This window comes from Myxocyprinus asiaticus, chromosome 45 (assembly GCF_019703515.2).
Source record: "Myxocyprinus asiaticus isolate MX2 ecotype Aquarium Trade chromosome 45, UBuf_Myxa_2, whole genome shotgun sequence".
NCBI classification, from domain to species: Eukaryota; Metazoa; Chordata; class Actinopteri; order Cypriniformes; family Catostomidae; genus Myxocyprinus; species Myxocyprinus asiaticus.
In genome coordinates, this window is record NC_059388.1 from 23512419 (window position 1) to 23535367 (window position 22949).

The following is a 22949-nucleotide window of genomic DNA, read 5'->3' on the forward strand; positions in this document are numbered from 1 at the left end:
ACTGCAGATGTGGCCAGGGCAATAAACTGCAATGTCTGTAATGTGAGACACCCAAGACAGCACTACAGGGAGACAGGAAGGACAGCTGATCGTCCTCGCAATCTCAGACCACGTGTAACAACACCTGCACAGGATTGGTACATCCAAACATCACACCTGCGGGACAGATACAGAATGGCAACAACAAATGCCCGAGTAACACCAGGAACGCACAATCCCTCCATCAGTGCTCAGACTGTCCACAATAGGCTGAGAGAGGCTGGCCTGTTGTAAGGCAGGTCCTTACCAATCATCACTGGCAACAATGTCACCTATGGGCACAAACCCACCTTCGCTAGACCAGACACGACTGGCAAAAAGTCCTCTTCACTGACGAGTCGCGGTTTTGTCTCACCAGGGGTGATTGTCGGACGTGCGTTTATAATCGAAGGAATGAACATTACACTGAGGCCTGTACTCTGGAGCAGGGCGGTGTGTCACAGAATCATCGGACTGAGCTTGTTGTCATTGCAGGCAATCATAACACTGTGCGTTACCGGGAAGACGTCCTCCTCCCTCATGTGGTACCCTCCCTGTAGGCTCATCCTGACATGGCTCTCCAGCATGACAATGCCACCAGCCATACTGCTCATTCTGTGTGTGATTTCCTGCAAGACAGGAATGTCAGTGTTCTGCCATGGCCAATGAAGAGCCTGGATCTCAATCCCATTAAGCACATCTGGGATCTGTTGGATCGGAGGGTGAGGACTAGGACCATTCCACCAATAAATGTCCGGGAACTTGGAAATACCTTGGTGGAAGACTGGGGTAACACCACACAGCATGTGAGCAAATCTGGTGCAGTCCATGCACTGCAGTACTTAACGCAGCTGGTGGCCACACCAGATACTGACTGTTACTTTTGATATTGACCCTCCACCCTTTGTTCAGGGACTCATTATTCAATTTCTGTTCATCACGTGTCTGTGAAACTTGTTCAGTTTATGTCTCAGTTGTTGAATCTTTTTATGTTCATTCAAATATTTACATTAAGTTTGCTGGAAATAAACGCAGTTGAAAGTGAGAGGATGTTTGTTTCTTTGCTGAATTTATGATAGAAGTATAATATTTGCCTTTTTATCATTAGACAAGAATGTTAAAAATTACAGGGAAAGGCTGAGGAGAGGCTGATAGTAAACGTGTTTTAGACGAAGAAATACTGTATGACGCTGGATTTCCTAAAGTTTTGTGAGGTTTGTTTATTACATCTGTTTAAATGAGATATCTGCATATTTGCAGACAGTATATGATATTAGTTTCATTGATATTTGCCTTTATACCATTAGACAAGACAGTTAACAGTTACAGGGAACTATTGAGGAGAGAAACGGAGAGTGAAACACACAAGCACTTTAACTTTATGAGCTTAGCCGCGCTGTTGTACACCGGTCTATTATAGTAGTAACAGGATGGCACATAACAAAACGAATTTTGGTCATTTACATCAGAATCTCGGCCGATATATCGGTCGACCATTACCGTAGATAAATACATACAGTAAATGGACTCAGTAAATGAAAACTCAAAACTGAGTTTTGTGGCTTCAATTAGTTTTAACGCAATCTATATGCTAGTGTTGACAAAATTAACATTTAGCAGATATACACATTTGAAATTCATTCTTTCTCTCCTAGGAAAATGGACCAAAATTATTAATGACTTTTCTTGCACTACACAGATTTATCTTAAAGAAAATGCACTCTAGCATGACAATGTTCTTCCCCCTAATACCACCTGCCACCAACTAACAAGTAGTAAACTGGTTCATGGGTGTGACCATAACTAAAGCCTAATTTCTATTTAAAAATAAAAGGGATGAACTCTTCTATATGTCCCACCCCAACTCCCGGTTTCAATTTCAAACCTTTCATAAACGTCACCACAGAAAAGAAAACTGCACACGTTAAGCCATTTCATGGGGTTTTTAAAGGGGTAAATGGTGAAAATGAAAAAGACCCCAAACAGTTGTGTAAGCTGACTGATGAAGATTACATCCACACACATTGATATATGCGAGTTCTTACTTTATAGACTGGTTCTTGTCCTTTGTCTTGTGTTCAACCACCAGATTTGCTGTCTGGCCCACAGTGAAGGCGAACGTGCCCTGGACATGCTGTGGGAATCTGAGCTTATTAATGTGCTTCTTGAACACCTCAGCAAGATCTGATGCCACCTCCTCATCAAAGGCAATATTCATCAACTACAGGAGCCGAAGAAAGAGAAAGAGAGAGACAGAGAGGGAGAGAGAGAAGACAGAAGAATAAGAGAGAACAAGTTGTGTCGACTCAATGCAACTAAATTACACAATATTGGAAAACTATTTTTTTGGACAAAAAATATTCTCAAACAGTTGGATGTCGAATCTTTATTATTCTCTACATTGGACAGATTTTCAGCATACAGATACTATCGGCATCAGACTAATTCCATTTTCTTTTTTGTGTGAATTTTGAGTAAGTACTGTGTAAAATGCGTTTATTTAATGTTAGCATTTTTGTGACTCCAGTCAGGCTTCCTGAGCAACCAATTGGCCCGGTTGCTAGGGTGGGTAGTCACGTTGGGTTAACCTCCTCGTGGTCGCTATAATGTGATTCTCACTCTCGGTGGGGCGCGTGGTGAGTTGTGCGTGGATGTCGCGGAGAATAGCATGAAGCCTCCACGCACGCTAGGTCTCCGCGATAACGCGCTCAACAAGCCACGTGATAAGATGCGCGGATTGACAGTCTCAGACGCGGAGGCAACTGAGATTCATCCCCCGCCACCCGGACTGAGGCGAGCCACTACGCCACCACGAGGACTTATCGCACATTGGGAATTGGGCATTCCAAATTGGGGAGAAACGGGGAGAAAAATCCCCCCAAAAAACAATAATAACAATATTGTTAGCATTTTTGTGCGCTTCCTGTCATTAAATTTGGTAAATATCAGCATTATATTGGCCATCACCCACATGTTAAAATACAACGCAACACGTACACATGCAAGGTTCAAGTGAACAAGCTTTTCAAGTGCCCTCTCAACATGTCAAGATTTTCACTAAAGAATTACTTAAATTTCAAGTTGTTTGGACAACTTTGATACTTTACATTCTTTTTGCATCTTTGAAAGTGATATCCACTATCATCATATTAAAAAAAAGGGATCAGGACAGTTCTTCAAAATGTCTCAAACAAAATCATACGGGTCTGGAACAAAAGGAGGGCCAGTATGTGATGTTCAGTACCTGAAATGTGCAGGATCGCAGCTGCATGCCCTCCTGGACTAACTGATCCAAGGGAATATTAATGTTAGAGATTTTACTCTCTTTAGTAAGGGAGGCTATGGGGAACGAGCGTGTGACCACTTGCTCTCCAACTGCAAAACAAACACATAAACACAATGACTTGTATGCCAAAACTCCATTCTTAAAAAGCTTTTGAGATGCTCATTAGTACAAGGCTTTTACAATTGTGTGGTGTATAAGGGAACATTAATTTTCATTTTTAATTTGACTATATGAACACAGTCTCTTTAAATGGAGAGAACTGTTTCAGAAAATGAAGTTATTTGCATAATGCATGAACACCAGCAGCTCAAAAGCATTCAAGCTTTAAAGAACACAAGCTAAACTGCTAAAACTGAAGTCTTTATTAATGCTGCAATAAAACTCTGAGATGCTTAAAACAATAAATGAAGCATGCAAATCAAGCTCAAAGACTTTGACCAATGGGAACGCACCTAGAGGGTCAGTGGGCGTGCCCTTGAAGATGAGCCGGTAGGAGGTGAGAAAAATGGCTCCCTCGGCGGGCAGCAGGGGCGGAACCCCCATCACGCCTGTGGTCTCCTCTCGCCCGTCCGCTATGAGGTGCACCCGCATGCCATCCATAACAAACTCCTCACCTGGCAGTAGCGCTGGCCTCAAAAGCTTGGGCTGTAGACACAGAAAGGAGAGAGAAAAGAAATACAGGAAATAGACAGGTAGGGAAAGCAGAGAAAAGGAAGAAATATGAAAAGGAGGAAGACAAAAGGAAAACAAGGAGAATTATGTGATTATGTGCCATGTTAGAGTTGTTTGAAAATGAAAATCATACCACAGTTCACATTACGCATGCCGATGCTTCAAGATAACTGGAGGAGAATAACGGTTCAATCACAAAAACAACACTGCACATGCAGAAGTGCATTTCCTCTCAGTTAGTTTAGCATTTCTGAGGGTTATTTAAACAGGCCTTTAAAAAGTCTTTTAGGAAAATTAGTAAATCATCATTTACTCACCCTTATTTAGTTCCAAACCCATTTGATTTATATTTTTCCATGAAACATGGAAGGAGATATTGGACAGAATTTTTATGCTGCTCTTTTCCATACAACAAAAACATATACTGACCAGTCCAAGTCTTATAGACTACTTTTATGATGTTTTTGTCAGTAAAAGTAGTCCATATAACTTTTTTTGTCCAGATTCTCAGTGAATAACAATTAAAATGTTGGTCTTTTTTTCACTTACAGCAATCGACTTGCAAAATAGTGCAAGATTCACACTTTTGTGGCACTTTTATGGTGCGTTTTGGAGCTTGACAGCCAATGCGTGTTTACTACCGGGTGCACTATTCCTTTAAGCATGGGATACTTGCAAAAGAGTATTTATAAATTGGATGTAAAACATTCTGTCCCACAGTTTCTCTAATAAATGTTAACATGTCCAGGAATGCCAGAAGCAATATAAAAGATTTTCATCTGGGAAAAGTAGCCTATGTTTACGCCATCCTTACATAAATGCCAAAAAAAATATATTTCAAATAAACAAATGTTTTGCAAAGCATTGCATTATGGGAAAAATGCCAAGACAGAATGTCTTCTGATGCAATTCCAGTCCCAAAACACACTCCAGATGCTTACGCAAGTGCAAGATTCAACACATTCATTACACTGAATGATTTACATATCTAATGACCATCACTGCTGTTCAAACATTGCAGTTAATGGAAATAATGGGAAACGGTCTTGTTTCTTTCTGCCTAGTCAGGCGGAGTCCATTCACACTCTCTCGCTTTCAACTGAGTTCTTTGGAAAGCGTTCATTGCTGGTGTCCTGTGAAAGCCTGGTTGCTAGGTAGTGCTATCAGTGATGAAAGATTAATGATTGGGTTCTCCTGCACTGAGAACTTTTCCTTCAAACTCAGTGGAGTGAAAATATAGCCCTTCAACGTGCAACAGCAAGGTCTTTTTTACCACACTTCACTGCACTGTTCTGCCATTTAGATAAAAGCTATGCATTAAGAATGGAGCCCTACATTGTTTGTCAAAACAAAATCAAAGGATGATGGTTTCGCTAAGGTTTTTTTCCAGAACATTATATCAAGGTTACACCAGAATGTCTTCAGAATCAAAACTACGTTAAAAGGAATGCACCGGGTTCAATCTGTGACATGCCGTCGATTACCACAGAAAATTATTTCGAAATCTCCTTCAGTTTGTAAAAACATCAAATCTTATTAACAGTACTACAAAACTGTACATTAGTCTTAAAAACAAAACCTGTTAACAGTAATGCACATACAATGGAAGTCTATAGGGCAAAGCACTGCACTGGACTGGACATTAATAAATTACAATATACAGTTAATGTGAGTATAGTCTGAAAACTTCCACATTACACGTTACAATCGCTTACTAACCCTGTCTGTGTACAGTTAAATCCAATCTTTCAACTCATGATCATGCAAAAACAGTAAAACCTGCCACATTGTCATGATATGCGCAGGATAAAAAAATAAAAATCAAAAAGACTTATTATTGGTGACAAATAACTAGAAGTTCAACTTTAAAGCTAAAAAATAAATTAAAAATTGCGTATAAAAATTGTAATTTATAGTAATACAATACACATAATCCAGAATTAATAATATTGCATTACATAATATAATTATGTTGACGCTTCAAACCCTCTGAAATGCCTTGCCGCATTACATTTCCATTGAAACTGTGTTATTGTAAACACGTTTTGGGAGGGACAGTTGAAATTATATTCTGTTGTATTTGCATGCAACAAACACTGTCGATAAAGCTTAACATGTTTTGAACCCAAAATATTCCTTCAAATTAATGCACAGCAGAACATCAGACTAAAGTGTGCTTAGTATAACAGGCCACCAGGGTAGAGGACAGGAAGTGGACTCCAAACATCAGCATTCATCACTCAGGCCACGATCAGTGAGGCATTGCCATTAGTCAAACGTACCTGTCGTGGCACTGTGATTCAAAGGTGGAGGGGGTGAAGTGAGGTGTGGGCGAGCCTGTCTGGTTTTCTACACTGCCTTTCCTGTCCAGCGGAATGTAAAACAATGAGTTGGTTACCTTTTGGATAGGTGGCAGTCGTTTGCTCTCCCTGTGGACTGCATCCAACGTCTCGATGTGCATCTGAACGATGTCTACAAGAGAAAGAGTCTTGTGAGGCATTTAATAATTAGAATTCAACAGAAAATAAAATAAGCCCCGTTTAAACTAGTGTTGGGCGATATATTCACAATCAAAAATTGGGAATATCGCAAATAGCACTTTTTATTTACCCAATAAATTTTCTTAGAATGTGTAATTGCTAGTCTCACTATCCTTCCGTGTCTCATGACTTGCAAGTGTGAGAGCATTAAAACAGTTGTAATTAATGGTCGACTGATAGTGGATTTTGCAGATACCGATAAATAAGGTGGTGGAAAAGGCTGGTAACCGATTAATATCGAATGTTAAAAACATTTCTTAGTCTTTCCTTACTATGACGGACAGAGACACAGAGGTTACAAGGAAAAAATAAATAAAATCCCAGGTTAAGTTCATTGTGCAACCAAAATTCAGATTTGGTGCATAAAGCAGGACTTTTAACTATAAACAAGAAATACACTTAGTTATTTCAGGACTCTAATTTTGACATGACAGAGACTTGACTCAGTTACAATGCTTTATATTTAAGTATATACCAAATTAAGCTTTTTATAGCCTATAAATTCACTATGAGTGGCACTGTCGCCTCACAGCAAGAAGGTCCCGGGTTCGAGTCCCGGCTCAACTGGGCCTTTCTGTGTGGAGTTTGCATGTTCTCCCCGTGTTCACGTGGGTTTCCTCCGGGTGCTCCGGTTTCCCCCACAAGTCCAAAAACATGCAGGTTGAAGTGAATTGGAGATTCAAAAATTGCCCTGCCAGTGGGGGCTGCGTCAGGAAGGGCATCCGGTGTAAAACCTGTGCCAAGTTAAATATGCGGATCACGGATGGTCCGCTGTGGCGACCCCTAACGGGAGCAGCCGAAAGAAGATGATGATTCACTAGATATTTATTTGTATAGATACAAAATCCTTTATGATTACTAACAAGGTATGAAGCTGAAGACAGAATGTGCTGATGGGGGTCTCCATGCCCTCGCTGTAATTTAAAACACTTGATTATCTAATCAAGTGATCAAATATGCGTTGAAGTGAGAGTAAAAATATGGATGAATATTGTCAATAATGATTTTTGCCAATAGCCGACAGTTCCAAAAAGCAACTATCAGCACTGGTTAATCGGTGAAACTGACACATCGGTCTTCCTCTAGTTGCAATAGCATCTCTGATTTAAATTACAGTAGCAAAGACTGTGTTTGAGCTTGTATGTTCCATTTAATTCTGTGCATCTGTTTAAACTACCCGCTTCCATCAAACAATTCAAAATTTAAAATTAAAACATTCAATCAGAGAAATAACGTAAATATTGATTCATCTGAAAAATACTATTATATAATTTCATCCAGGCTCAAACCCATCCTGATGTCTTCCCTGTCCATGAAAGACCACACGGTCAATTATCTGTACCTGGTATCATGGTGTGAAGGGCCTTTAGGTGTTCATTGGTGACTCCACTCTCATTGCACACTTTGTCAACAAACCGGTTGATGAACCGAACAACAGAGTTGGCAACGTCTGAGACCTCAGCATCCTCAAAGCCACTCTCCGTGTCATAGCTTTCTGCCATGCTGCCCGCAATGCTAGAAAACAGGAAACAAGTTTACACAACAATGGATATAAACACAAAAAATGTATATTGTTCACTAGACTTTCTTGGCATGGGTCTATTCAGGAGTGTTGATAACTGAAAGGATTTTTTTTTTTTATTAAGCGCTTCTAGTTTCAGTTTTGTGGTATTCAAGGTTTAGTTGTATTTATGTTGTTTTATAGTATTTTAGGCCTGCCAAAGCAATGTGTTAACTGCTATAATTTAAATACATTAAACACTGTTAAATTTCTCAGGGCCATTCAGTGTTATCACTATCTAGAGGCCTTTTCGTGTTAGACTGTCTATCTTCCAAACTGTGTAAGTACACACCTGTTAGTAACGTAGCTGTTGCTGATGCTCTCGACGTCCCCCAGGCCGGTGTTGCGGAGCAGGCGGTTTTTGCTGGTGTCAAGCGGCAGAAGCAGGTAGCTCATGCGGTTGGCGTAGTGAATGGCCTGACTGAACACCGTGCTCTCCTCCTTCTGAACGCGCTCCTGCTGCTGCTCTTTACTCAATGTGGGCCACAGACGGCTCTGCTCCGACGCCAACTCCAGAGCACTCAGCTGTTTATGACCACCTTCCCCCTCCTGAAAGAGACAGAGGTCAAAGGTCAAGTGTTAGCGGTAGTAGTTGAAAACATCCCCTTTCAGACTTTTTTTAGATTTTTTAACTAACATCAGTCCAGATCATAACTACCAAATAGTCATTAATTTTCAGGATTTTAACCCTTTAAATGCCAGTTTGTTTACATAATGCCAATGTTGTTTACACACAAATTTCTCAATACACACATACAAAACACACTCTGACATCCATACCAACACACCCACACAATTTTAGCTGCATTATTTATTCAACTGGCCTGCAGTGCTCTATAATACAGCAAACAGAAAATAGGAAAAAAGCATGTATTTGCTCCGTAGGCTAAACATGAGAAAATGGTGCCATCTGGTGGAAAATATTAAAAATGTAAAAATTATGAAGCCAGGGCTACGGAATGAAAGCATAATATCATAGATTTCATGATTTTATGCTTTAATGGCACTGAGATCAAATACTGTTTTAATGGGTTTCAATGGGGACATTTTTGTCCTCCTGAGTGTAACAATTTTGAGTACACCGTGTATTATAGATGTATTATAGGAACTGAGGTTGAAATATCAAAATTCCCCCCAAAAATACACACCTTTGGCAAAATTGAAAAACACAACAATGTCCCGAAGGTCGCACAAGGGTTAAGATGAATATTGAAGTTATATTATAAACATTCAAATTAACACAAGCACAACAACTTATTAAAATAAATATTTCTAAATAAGCCATTGAAATATTTTTTATAACAATCGTTAGAAAAGTCATGAAATTTTGATTCATGCATGTTTTCATTTTTAATGCAAGTTGAATGATCAGGTGAGCATTAGAAACTTTGATAATAACTTTTTAATAAGGGCTAAAATGTTACTAAAATAACAGGACAAAAGGACCAATTGTCTGTAAATGACAAACTGATGCAATGCTTTGCTCTTACAGTGTTGGATATGTCTCCCTCCTCATCGTTCTCCAGGTACAGTGTGCGTATGTGTTTCTGTACATCACTGTAAAACATGGCCTCCCAGAACTGCATGTTGGTCCAAACCATATGCTCCTGAACACAGCTGTATGCAAACTGAGTGATGCCACCTCCCAGTTTCTGTAACAAACACACAATGTAATCAAAAACACATGATGTAATCCACTTGATAATGTAAGAAAAACAAACAGTCAGAGACTTGTAATAAGTCTGCCTCTAAGTACTCATATGCACCAATAATTATTATATTGTTCTCTATAATACTTGATTCTGATAGGTCAATCGTAGTATTCTGTGGTCAAATTGTTTTAAATAAAGACCGGTAAATTATATAATGACTACAGGTCGACCGATATATCGGTTATAGGCAAAAATTGCCACAGATAGTGTAGTGGAATACTGAAGTCTTTTTCCCTCTTTGCAAGAAAACTCTCGAAGTCAAGGAGTTCCAGATGTCAAAGGTTAGGCTTTATGGAGCAAAACAACAAAACCAAGATGCCAGCTGATCATCTGACTATCCCATCCCAAACTCTCATTTTTATACATTTCTGTTATCATCTTTTAGCCAATAAACATACATTTCTGTTATCTTAGCCAATAGGCGTGCTTCCCCACCTTCTCTGTTTGCCACCATTATTTATCAGACCTTCTGGCTTCTTTTTAATACTGGAATCCTGGCAGCTAGTCTATTTTTAAGAAAAAGAACATTTAATCCCATCCATCAAGAAAGTGTACATTCCACGTGAACAGAACAAAGTAGTTTGACTAATTATTGTACCATCCAGTGCTTGAGGGATGGTTTCTCCACTGTGTACCATTCTGTAAATAATATTGCTAAGGAGAGATAGAATAGTATGTTGAATAGAATGTTGTAACATTCTAATAATTGATTTTAAAAACTATCGGCCGATTAATAAGTTATCGGCCTTTTCCACCACCTAAGTTATTGGTATCTGCCAAGTCCACTATCGGTTGACCTCTAGTCTCTAGTATCACTCTGAACACTTGAAACTCTTTTTCGTTTAAAACTCTGAACATTTTAAACTCAAATCAATATTTCATGTACATTTATATATTAATTAGCTAAGAAGCTGGGTAGTAAGCGGATAAAATACAGTCTGCCGGTCATTACCACAAATATTCAGAGTAGGGGCACTATTATAACGCTAAGGGATGAAATGCTGTACACCTGCAAACACTCTTTCATACGTCCACTCACCCGACAGAAGGCCGTAACTAGTGGCAGCAGGGCAGCAGCAATACCATGTTCATCCATATGAGAGCAATCCTGAATACACACCCATACACAAACAAAGATAAAAAATAGAAGAGAGTTTATACAGTATGTAGACATAAAAATATTTGATTGTAACTGATGATCATCAATAATCAAACTAAACCTGAGGACCAATATACTTTAGACTTCCCTATTGTGGCACAACAAATGCACAGACAATTTTGAGAATTACCCTATTAATACCATGTAACTGAATCATGATATGCTGTACATTCCTCTTCGTTACCTGCAGGGTGCAGTTCATCATGCGAACGATGTAGTCGAATTGTTGGTCGTCGAGTACAGCCCGGTTCTGCAGAACGTGCAGGTTGAGCTCCTGGGTCAGACACACACGCGCCGCCCGACCTTTCAGTGCCCGCAACACTGCCGGCATCAACTGTACACATACATACGGTACAAAGAGTCCTTCGATGCCACTCAAATTAAGCCTATCATAAACCTTTATCTGAACTTTTGAGTGTAACATGCACCATAAAGCTTGGTTATGTTTAACAAAAAGACTCTCACCTTCTTGGCCTCTAGCATTTTGTTGTCAAAAATGTATGTGATGCAGTTTCTGACCACCTCTAACCTCCTGGCACTGTTAGCAAGAACATTCCCATTCCTGTCCACTATGTCAGCTAGGAATCAGAGATATAAATACACCATTAAGAGAATATTTCTATGATGTGGCTGAGAGCTAAATAAAATTAGTATACAGGATTGGGGTTCAAATATCAAATTAGTTTTTGATGTCAGCTAACACCAGTATTAGTTAGTCCTATTTAAACATTAAAACCAAACACTGGGAGTGGTGTTAAACTAGATCAACTAAACCAGAGTTACAAACTCACCCAGTGGGGGTCCCGATGGCACCATGCACTTCAGCTCGGCCTTGACGACAGGCGGGGCGGTTTTGAGTTTTGCGGTTGCGTGGTCTATAAAGAGCTGCACACTGACCTCATCCAGCAGCGGGAAAGAGTTCTGCGGCAGCCGGGGCTGAGTGTTTTCAGACGTCCTCTGTACTCTGTGCATGGACACTGCGGGATATGGGTTCTCCTGCAGGAAGAGAAAGTTATTGCAAACATAATAGTTTAAAATCAAGGGACATCACAAATGCATCACTGAACTAAGATCAGTATCTCTGCTGGTCATACTTCGTTCACTTTAGTGTTAATTTTACAGTGTAAATACTGAGAAATAATAATGAACAACATGATAATTTATGGAGCTGCTTGTAAATCAAATATTGTAATTGTTGTTGCTATTGTAAATGATTATATTTAAATGTAATGTGTGTAAAATGGACACGATAACATTATGTTTGAAATGCTATGATTAGCTAGGCAAGCGTTATGTTTTGCAGATAAACAAGATGTGAATTATACACGTACATTTTTAAAAAGTTGCTCCGCCAGCTCTTTAATATGCTTCATCACTTTCTGAGGATTACCCATCTCTTGTCGAATTCGCTCCACCTGATTGGCTATAAGCTACAGTAAAAAAAAGAGGGAGAGAGAGAGAGATCCCTTTAAACCACTACTTTTGCTACTGACTGTTAAGTGAATCAATGTAACATTGGAACAGGTGACTTACGTCATCAAACAGGTCAATGGATCGGTATGGAGGACCCCGCTCTGACACGAAGCCAGCAAAGGCCATGCCGTCCAGCACCTTCATCAGGAAGTCATCCTCAGCCAGTGCTCTCTGACCCAGAAATGCAGCCTGAAAAGAAAAGAACAATGTTTAAGTCAAACAAAACAAAACAAAACAAAAAAGACACAACACAACATAAAAAAACATGACAAAACTTAAAAAAAAAATAACAAATAGAAAAAAAAAACTAAAAGACGTCACAACGCAACAGAAAAAATATGACAACACTAAATAAAAAAACAAAACAAAAACAAACAAAAACAAAAGATGAAAAGACAACACAACAACAAAAAGAAAAAACAAAAAAAAACTAAGACACAACAGAAAAAACATGACAACACTAAACAAAAAACAAAGACACAAAACAAAAAATGACCCCATCCAACTAAAAGAAACATGACACAAAACTAAACAAAAAACAAAACAAAAAAACTAAAGACACAACAGAAAAAACATGACAACACTAAAAATAAAAAAGACAAAAAAAACAAAAAACAAAAAACAACACAACAAAAATCTATGACCACACTAAACCCCCCCAAAAAAAGAAAAAAAAAAAAGAAAGAAAAAGCTCAGTTTTAAGGAGTTCATGAAAATGCATTGTTTGGTTTTTAACTCAACGGATAACCAGATCTTCACATTATGTGTGTATATAAGTACACATGTATGTTTACATCTGTGTTCCTGTGTATATGTTTGAAACTGGACTTTGTGTCACTTCAGTACCTTATGGAAGCGTATGGCTGGTTCTGGGTAGATCCGAATGATGTGCAGACACCATCGGTAGCCCTGAAAGAGCTGCGCAAACAGCCATAGGAAGACAGCACGGATCTCCTTATCCTGAACACAAACAAAACAATGCAATTCTCATACAACACTCTTCCTGCAAGGCCACATCCATCATGCCCACCTGATCAGCTTCATTGTTAAAAACAATACTTGCATCTCTAGACCCGATGTCAAATATAATAAAACAAAGAAGATTAAACAAGGAAGGGCAACACATTTGGAGAAGTGAGCTCATCAAAGCAATTAGGCTGTAAAATTCTTTGACACTTTAACAGATAAAGGAAGGGAACAGTTTGAGTCAGCCAGTTGTGTAAATGGAGAAAGAAAGTACCTGAATCTTGAGTGTTGATGGCTGAACAGAGGGTGGAGGAAACGCATAATCTGCCACTTCCAGCTCTGGATCTAGAACCTCCACAAAACAACACACACTTTAACAATATAGTGCAATTTCTTCACTTGATAGTTATATACTTTATCTAGTCACACTGATAAGAAATTACCATGATGCTGACAAATTTTCTTTTTAACATACCTAGAAAAAAACAATGCTGACAAGTAATGTGGAAATATTTGCTCCGACAACACAAATAAAATAAAGTTATGCTTCTTTACTAAATGATGTGGCAAGTACTATAGATTGGGGATACTAAAAACAGGTAAAAAAAAAATTTTAAATTACAAAATTAGTTTGGATAAAAATGATCACATAATACACTGGGTATTATTATAGCATTTATAATCAACTCTAAAAATTTGTAGTAGCTGCATTGAATTTTTAGTTGAAATGTCACTATTTTAATACCAGTAACTGCAACAGTTCAAGAAAAATATGTGAACTCTATGGACCTAGATTTCTGCATTAATTGGTCATAAAATGGGATCTCCTCTTTATCAAAGTCACAAGTATAGACAAACACAATGTGCTTAAGGTAACAACACACAAACAATTATAATCGTTCAAGTCTTTATTGAACAAATCCCATTAAACATTCACAGTGCTGTGGAAAAAGTAAGTGAACTCTACTGGCAGCAATAACCTCAACCAAGCCTTTCCGATAGCTGCGGATTAGACCTGAACAATGTTCAGAAGGAATTTTGGACCATTCTTCCTTACAGAACTGCTTCAGCTCAGCCATATTCTTAGGGTCTCTGGTGTGAACAGCTCTCTTGAGGTCATTCCACAGCATCTCTATTGGGTTATGGTCTGGGCTCTGACTGGGCCACTCCAAAATGTGGATTTTCTTTTTTTGAAGCCATTCTGTAGTGGATTTACTTCAATGTTTAGGGTCATTATCCTGCTGCATCACCCAACTTTTACTGAGCTTCACCTGGTGCACAGCCACCCTGACATTATCCTGTAGGATATTTTGATAAACTTGGGCATTCATTTTTCCATCGATAATGGCAAGTGGTCCAGGCCCCGAAGAAGCACCAAATCATGATGCTCCCTCCAACTTACTTCACCATTGGGATGATGTTTTCATGTTGGTATGCGGTGCCCTTTTTACGCAATACTGTACGTAGTGCTGTGTGTTCTTTCCAAACAATTCAACCTTAGTTTCATCAGTCCTCAAAACAATTTCCCAGTAGTGTTGTGGAGTGTCAAGGTGGTATTTGGCAAACATCAGGCACACAACAATGTTTTTATTGGAAAGCAGCGGCTTCCTTCATGCTGTCCTGCCATGGGCACCATGCCTGTTTAATGTTTTTTGTATAGTAGACTCATGAACAGAGATGTTAACCAGTTCTAATGATTCCTTCAAGTCTTTAGCCGTCACTCCAGGGTTCTTTTGTACCTCATTGGGCATTCTGTGGTGTGCCCTTTGAGTAATCTCGTCTGGACGGCCACTTCCAGGGAGAGTAGCCACAGTACTAAATTGTCTCCATTTATAGACAATTTGTCTAACTGTGGACAGATGAATATCTAAGCACTTTGAGATAACTTTGTAACCCTTTCCAGCTTCTAAGCACTTTTTTTATGTGAGGCATGGTCCACGTCAGCAGATGCTTCTTTTGAATAGAAAACACAAAATGTTTGAGTGCTTTTTATAAGTCACAGTAGCTCTAACCCACACATCCAATCTCATTTCATTAATTGGATGCCAGGTTTGCCAACTCCTGACTCGAAATAACTTTTGTTGATGTCATTAGCCTAGGGGTTCAGATACTTTTTCCAACCTACATAGTGAATATTTGAATGATGTATTCAATATGAACAAGAACAATAGAATAATTTCAATGTTATTAGTTAAAATAGATTGTGTTTGTTCATCATTGTAACTTAGATGAAGATCAAACCAGATTTTAAAACAAATGTATACATAAATGCAGGTAATTCCAAAGGGTTCACAAATGTTTCTTGCCACTGTATTGCCATATATGAACTTAAATAATACATACAACTATAGTTCATATATATTTGTACACATTTCAAAATTCACTATTATTATGGAAATTATATTTTTAATTCAGTATATGAGAATGGCCATTTTTGTAGTATTCTGAAAAATTGGTGCATATATTTGACTATAATATATATTACTGAAAACCATATATGAACATACATATGTGTTTTACATATATTGCCATATATCAGATTTCTATATGGGTTTAAAACACAATGTTCATTGTGTCTACAATGATAAAGCATCAAGCTTCCATATTAATCTGCGTTTTAGTCCTAACCAACCACAACTGTCAACAGCATTGCAAAACAAGTTATTTCGCCAGTCATTTTCTCACTGGTTCAAAAAATTACTCCACAAAACTGTATTTTAAACATAAAATATTTTGATTGGCTGCGAATTAGTTGCGTCACATAGTATTTTGCTTCGAGTGAGTACAGAAAAATGACTTAATGCTAAAAACTTGGTGTGCCGTGTTAAGGCTTGGTAACATTTACTGTCAAACAGCAAAATTACGCTGGCAAAATACAGTCATCTCAATGGGAATCTTCGCAATCGTGAATTTCTCATGATAGACTTCTGGTGGCGAAGAACTTCCCCTTGTGGATTTCATGTGAAGTTTAAGTTTGGTGAACAATGATCATCAGTAAGTTGCTTGTTTTGCAGTGACCTCTGTGTGGGCAATGCTTTGTACACAGCTACACTTAATATTCATTAAATATTCACAATGGACAAGGATATAATTTTAGCAGCAAGTTTCTTTATAATGTCACTCTCCCAGAGTATAAAGTGCAGCATTAAAAACAGGCTGCTTGGCAATTAGCTTTTTGCTGGTTTCACACGCGCTCAAAATCTGCCCACACCTTCTTCGCACACAGAATTTTGCAGTGCAAAAGTAAATGTTACAGCACCTGAGGAATGAGGTGTACCTGTCAATCTCTGCTCTCCATTACTGTTATTCAATCTCCAGTTCAAATTTAAAGTATCGATAGCTTCATACGAGAGCTCCTAATGCAAGCTGCTTTACTTACAGAAAGCTTTCTTCTCCTTTAGTACAGCTGCCCATCTGTGCAGAGCTCAAGCTAATAAAAAAAAAATCACTTATCTAATTGAAAAGGAACAGCTTTCATTAACCAAATACAGCAGTTGCCTACACGACTACTAGAGCCATCTCTTTAGTCTTAGTATCAAGAATGTGGAGGATTAAGAAAAAGAAGGAACCTGCGTTTTCCAGGCAATTAAACAGATGAAATGAGTATTTTACTGAGGCATGGCCATCTCTTTCTCAGCCATGATTATCATCTCTCTCTCAGAGGGGAGACGGGTGGGAGGAGGTTATGTGAGCCCTGCTCATTCACACACATGTATCCAACCTCTGCTACTTCTGCTGGGATACTCTGTCTGTCATGGCGCCATAAACACACATTTGAGAAAGACAGCAGAGTATTGCTTGCAAGTCTGTGTGTGTGTGTGCCCCTCCTTAAAGGCACTATGGGCTTGCTTCCACATAGGGAAAAGTTAATGCTAGACAAACACTGTGAGACACACACACACACACACACACACACACACACACACACACACACACACACACACACACACACGCACATTTCTTTGCCAATTTTGATCCGATCTGAACCCACACAGACAAGGAAGCAAGCCACTCTAGTTCTCATACATAGTTTCTCTGTGGATTTCCGTTATATAAAACCTGTTCTGAAACACGAGAAATCACAAAATGTCTTGATCTTAAGTTGGTAACAAGTCATTCTGCAATTATCTTGGATGAATCTCATATTTCAGGTCATATTCTAAAAGAAAGAAGAAGAAATCTCGGGATAATTTTTCACCCCAAAACTGAAAGAAAAAGAAATTATATTTTGCACATGAGGAAATGAAGCCTATTTTTAGGACCATTATAATTTACATTGTCACATTATTTTAAAAACAATCAAGTACATTTGAACCCTCCTGCCCCATCCTACTAAAATGAGGGAGAAAAACCCAAAATTATTACTGTAATGTGGGGGGGAAATTATTTTATTTAAATTGTAAAGTATACTAGTAAAGTACAAGTCTACAACATGGTAGTATTTGTTGTACTGAATTTAATTTGTTTAAATTTCAATAAATAATTGTGTGACATGCTGATTTTCATTAATGTATTACATTTTTATTACATATATATATATATATATATATATATATATATGTAATGTATGCAGTGTATGCAGGTCTACCCAATAAAAACACAGCAACCATCAATTCCTATATGCACTAGCATCTATTTTTGAGAAGGTTTGTAATAAAAAGATTTTGGATCCTCTACATTGAAAATGGATTTGCACAGGTTTCTTTTTCCACTGTAGATTTTTTCTTTTGTAAACTACACTGGGTATAGCCCTCTTAAACTACTATATAATTGCCTTTAAAATCATATTAATCACTTGTATTCCTATCATCTTTTACACATACAGTAAACGAGACTTAAACAAGGAAGTACGTGTTGTTAAGTAATCTGTGTGCCGAGAATCATTTAATCACAACTGGCATAAAACCTCGTTATGACAATTACTGTTTTTATAGCTCCAGTCCATTAAACTTACTGCACTTCCTCAATCTGTGCTGCGGTTTGTCAAACTGTCTCCAAACACTAGATGACAACCATAACATTGTCATATTTTTTGTTAACTCAACATTTATCCACATAATGGTTCAAGCTGTCTGGTTACCATGGAGATGGCCGTCTGTGTGTGATGAAGAAGAGGCTCAGGCAGCAGAGATATGTGGACACACTCCGGAACGGTCACAGTGCCTCCGTCCAAGTCCGCAATGATTACATCGAGCTGTGAATAAAACACATATACTGTAGTTAAATATCCAAAAATGCCTCCACATTTAACATTTTTCCTTATCAGCAGATTCACAACAATGCATATGCAACCCATTTTCCTTACTAAACAGACTTCCATTCAGAATACTTGTTCCCATTTATACAGGTCTAAACATGCTCACCCTGACAAATGATACATATCAGACCTGATTCAACCACTCCTGACAAAAAAAACATTCACCATACATATAACAAAGACAGGCTTAAGAAAGGCATACAGGATTGCAGAGGAATATTTCAACAAATATTAAACTTTTGTCATTTACATATCCTCATGCGGTTCCAAACCTGTACAACTTCCATTATTTTTTTTTATTTTTTGGGGGGAACTATCCCCTTAACTTAATTTAAATGCAACTCTAAATAGCAAATGTTCTAATATGTCTTTGTCTAAACATGAAAAAGCATGCATGTTAAAACAAAGTGACCTCAAGTCAAGTATCACTGATGGATCTCTCATATGGAATTAGTTACATACAGGTCACCACTGTGTTAACAGGTTCAAAGAGACGTCCAACACTCTCTTGTAAACCAAACTCAAACAAAGGCACACTGATATCATTGGCTGTTTTGCTATCGTTATGGCATTTGGCAGTACAAAAAAGCAACAGGTGATATTTGTTCAGCAAGATAACACTATTTATATGGATTCATGTATTTCACATTAAAAGCAAAAAATTCACATTAGCATAATCAAGGTCGAAATCAAAAGAAAGCGCAAGGAGCCGGTCATATGATGTAGTTTTTACATGACCTTCGAAATACACAATTCATAATTTTGTTGTCTGGTGCGTTACATTACGCAACATTTAAACCTATCGTTTGTCAAACCATCCCAATCATGTTACATATAACATGTATCAGTGTACATGTATTCCAAACCTTCATTTGATCCCATGTTTTTGGACTGCATGTAACATACATTTACACATAATTTCATTTGTTACAAAGCACCATATATCAAAAATCAGACTAAACTTTATCTGATGGGTCAGATTACACCTAGCGGGGGTGATAAAAATAAAATAGTGAGCAAGAGGAGGAAAGATGTCTTACCAGCTCCTGGGTCTCCGAGCGGAAGTAGGAGTTGACTCCGATGATGAAAGGCGTCGGAGTGCTGAGCACCTCTAGCAGCTTTCCCGGTAAGATGGGAACATATGTAAAACTGGAGAGGAAACGACGACATGGGAGTTAATGAGGACTGTGGTTAATCAGCACTAAGAGTACTACACATTTATTGGTAGCTGAAAGCATGATCAAATTAGCCAAAATCGTAAAATTATACTAGAGCCGTACAATATATCGGTGACCATATTTGTATAGGATGATTCGATATGGGCCAATATTAGCATTTTTTCTTAATTGCATTATCGGTTTAATTTTCCAATTTAAACACGATACTCTTCTCTTCTGCAACAAACGTTAAATAGTTAACCATCGTTAATGGTTTTAATGTTTTGATGCACTAGATTCTAGATTAAAAACTAACTGCAGAACAATATCTATTATAGGGCTGGATATTGATACAGATTTCCCGATTCAATTCGATTCCGATTCACAAGCTCTCAATTCCGCAAATAGATTCCGATTCCATCCAATATCAATTCATATGGGTTTATTTCAGTTATAATGTCCCTTTTGCTTACATATAAAAGAAATTATCTCCCAGCTAATGCTGTTAATAACCATATACATGGGACCTTTTAACTAGGTACATTCGGAAAATATTAATTTTACAAAATTATATTTTATTACTTTTTCATCATTTTGGTCACATTTTGGCTTTTAAAAAAATTAACAAATTAATGTATGCAATATTTTATTTCAGATATTATTTTTGTTACATATTTATTGTTAAATTGCATAATTTGTACTATTTACAAGTATTTAACTGATTTGTTGAACACGTGCTAAAACCGCTACTGTCTCTTTAACAAAAAAAACTGCATTTCTGTAAACAATGCCTTTAAATGAGCGCATGTTAACTAGAGAGCACTCAAATGGCTTTACCTCATCTGTGCGATGCACGATTAGATTTAAATGTTTTTTTGTAGTTGTGGATCTCGTCTTGGACACACATTACACGGAACAACTTTTAAGCTCAACACGCTGTGAAAGGATCTCGCAGCTGAACACTTCATGACTAAACTACACAATAATTGGTGAGTGAAATGTAAACATTTGCCAGCCAGTTTCCAAATATATTCACTTAGTCGCATAGTGCGAAATTTGGATGCAAATGTAAGTGATTTCCTCACATTGTAGTAGAGGGTTAAGCATAGAGTGAAAGATCGATCTTGGGATTTAATAATCGATATCGAGATAGTTCAAATGAAGATCACGTTGGGGGCCTGGGTAGCTCAGTGGTAAAAAGACGCTGGCAACCAACCCTGGAGTTCGCTAGTTCGCTAGTTCCCAGGGCGTGCTCAGTGACTCCAGCCAGGTCTCCTAAGCAACCAAATTGGCCCGGTTGCTAGGGAGGGTAGAGTCACATGGGGTAACCTCCTCGTGGTCACTATAATGTGGTTCGTTTTCTGTGGGGCGTGTGGAGAGTTGAGCGCGGATGCCACGGTGAATGGCGTGAAGCCTCCACACGCGCTATGTCTCCGTGGCAACGCGCTCAACAAGCCACGTGATAAGATGCGCGGGTTGATGGTCTCAGACGTGGAGGCAACTGGGATTCATCCTCCGCCACCCGGATTGAGGCGAATCACTACGCGACCACGAGGACTTAAAAGCGCTCTGGGAATTGGGCATTCCAAATTGGGTGAAAAAACAAAACAAAAAAAAAACAACAAAAAAACAAAACAAATGGAGATAGTGTTTAATCTGAAAAAAAAATATTTTTACCCACCCCTAATCTATTAACAATGGCCATCATATATTATCGACCTAAAAAATTATAATTAGTAGCATCAGTATGAGGACTAGGTGTGGGAACCAGAAGGAATTTAACTATTCCAGTTTCGATTTCTCAACTATTCCCGTTCCTTACCGATTCCATTAACGATTCTTATAGTATGTTTTTCAGTAGGTTCTCATTCACTAAAAATAACCATCAGATAGAAGTCATTCGTTGGGATGAAGCCCTGTCTGTTTTGCGGTGTTGATTCAAAAGAACCTAAAGCACTTCTAACGATTTAAAAGAACCAGTTTGTGAAAGTCATGCGTTCAGAAATCGTGCTACAATGGTCGCACTGTACGTTTCGCTTAGGTGATTCAATAGCAGTGTTGCAGTGCTGCTGAATGGTAGTGCAGGAAACACTGTCAGGGTATTTTAGTACAATGACCCATCCGCAAAAAATGTGTGTCCGAGAACCATTAACAGAACTAAGTCATAAAAGTTATCTGGTCTCTGTATTTAAAAAAAATAAAAATAAATGGAACTGGATCTGAATAAGAATCAGCTCTCAGTTCCCAACCCTAATGAGCACTTACCTAAAATTTGACCTTTGTTTAAACATTTATACTGAACTCTTTCAATATAAAATGATGAAATGGAAAAATAAACAAACTCGCAAGAGATGAGGATGTGTAAAAAAACAGAAGGAGCTTTCTATGGAAATACATAAACACAGATTCGCTTTTACCTGTACTTAAGTGGAAACATGATGGCCAGAAGGGCCCTGCAGGCATCTGTTAGCCGTTGGTAACTGCTGGAGAGGAACAGAATCTTGTGCTCCGTTAGAGCCGCACAGAATAGACAGAGAACATTTACTATTCCTGCAGAGAGAGAGAGAGAAAGCAAGATGATCCTAAAAATATCAGCACCACTACTTCCTTTATTTATTTAACAACAAGGATGAGATTACACTGTCCACATCAGACACTTGACACCAACTGTTTAGCAACTAAACCGGCTGCTGATTGGCTTACCGAGCTGTCTGAAAAGCTGGGCCACACTGCAGCCGCTCACAGGCAGGGAGTCGTGTATAGGTGTCTGGATGACCTGCCTGTCGCCCGCACCAAGGGTTATAGTCCTCTGTAGAGATAGAAAGAACAGGGAGAAAAGAAAGAGCAGAGAAGATATGTAGAGACAGAGATGAATATAAAGAGGAGGGAAAGAGAGTTTGGGGGATGATAACAGAGAAAAACAGAATGAGTTCAGCTTTTTAAAAAAGAAGTACCTCCATTACGGCATTATGGGAGAGATTAATGTGTGTGCGGCAGGCTGGTCGTGGAGTGAGCTAAAGAAAGTGGTTAAACTGAAGCCATTCACCATTTAAAACAGCACAGAAGAGCAAAGAGTGCTTCCGTACGAAAGGAGGACAACACATTGGCACATTCCAGGTCCATTTCCGCTTACTGTCACATTCAGTGC

General features: G+C 38.4%; 1 protein-coding gene across 5 annotated transcripts in view; it reads right to left on the reverse strand.

Annotated features, from left to right (window-relative positions):
• Positions 1-22949, reverse strand: part of LOC127435031 (myotubularin-related protein 5-like) — a 71584-nt gene that overhangs the window by 18743 nt on the left and 29892 nt on the right. For all 5 annotated transcript variants that reach the window (XM_051688153.1, XM_051688151.1, XM_051688149.1 and 2 more), the window contains 19 exons: positions 22505-22610; positions 22219-22351; positions 19685-19793; positions 18468-18581; positions 13662-13739; positions 13268-13381; positions 12482-12610; positions 12280-12378; positions 11740-11944; positions 11414-11526; positions 11133-11282; positions 10829-10897; positions 9568-9729; positions 8370-8626; positions 7859-8031; positions 6375-6448; positions 3757-3949; positions 3263-3393; positions 2064-2239 (listed from right to left, as the gene is read on the reverse strand). In XM_051688153.1, coding sequence (XP_051544113.1) covers positions 2064-2239; positions 3263-3393; positions 3757-3949; positions 6375-6448; positions 7859-8031; positions 8370-8626; positions 9568-9729; positions 10829-10897; positions 11133-11282; positions 11414-11526; positions 11740-11944; positions 12280-12378; positions 12482-12610; positions 13268-13381; positions 13662-13739; positions 18468-18581; positions 19685-19793; positions 22219-22351; positions 22505-22610 — 2585 coding nt within the window. The remainder of the gene's footprint in view (positions 1-2063; positions 2240-3262; positions 3394-3756; positions 3950-6374; positions 6449-7858; positions 8032-8369; positions 8627-9567; positions 9730-10828; positions 10898-11132; positions 11283-11413; positions 11527-11739; positions 11945-12279; positions 12379-12481; positions 12611-13267; positions 13382-13661; positions 13740-18467; positions 18582-19684; positions 19794-22218; positions 22352-22504; positions 22611-22949) is intronic.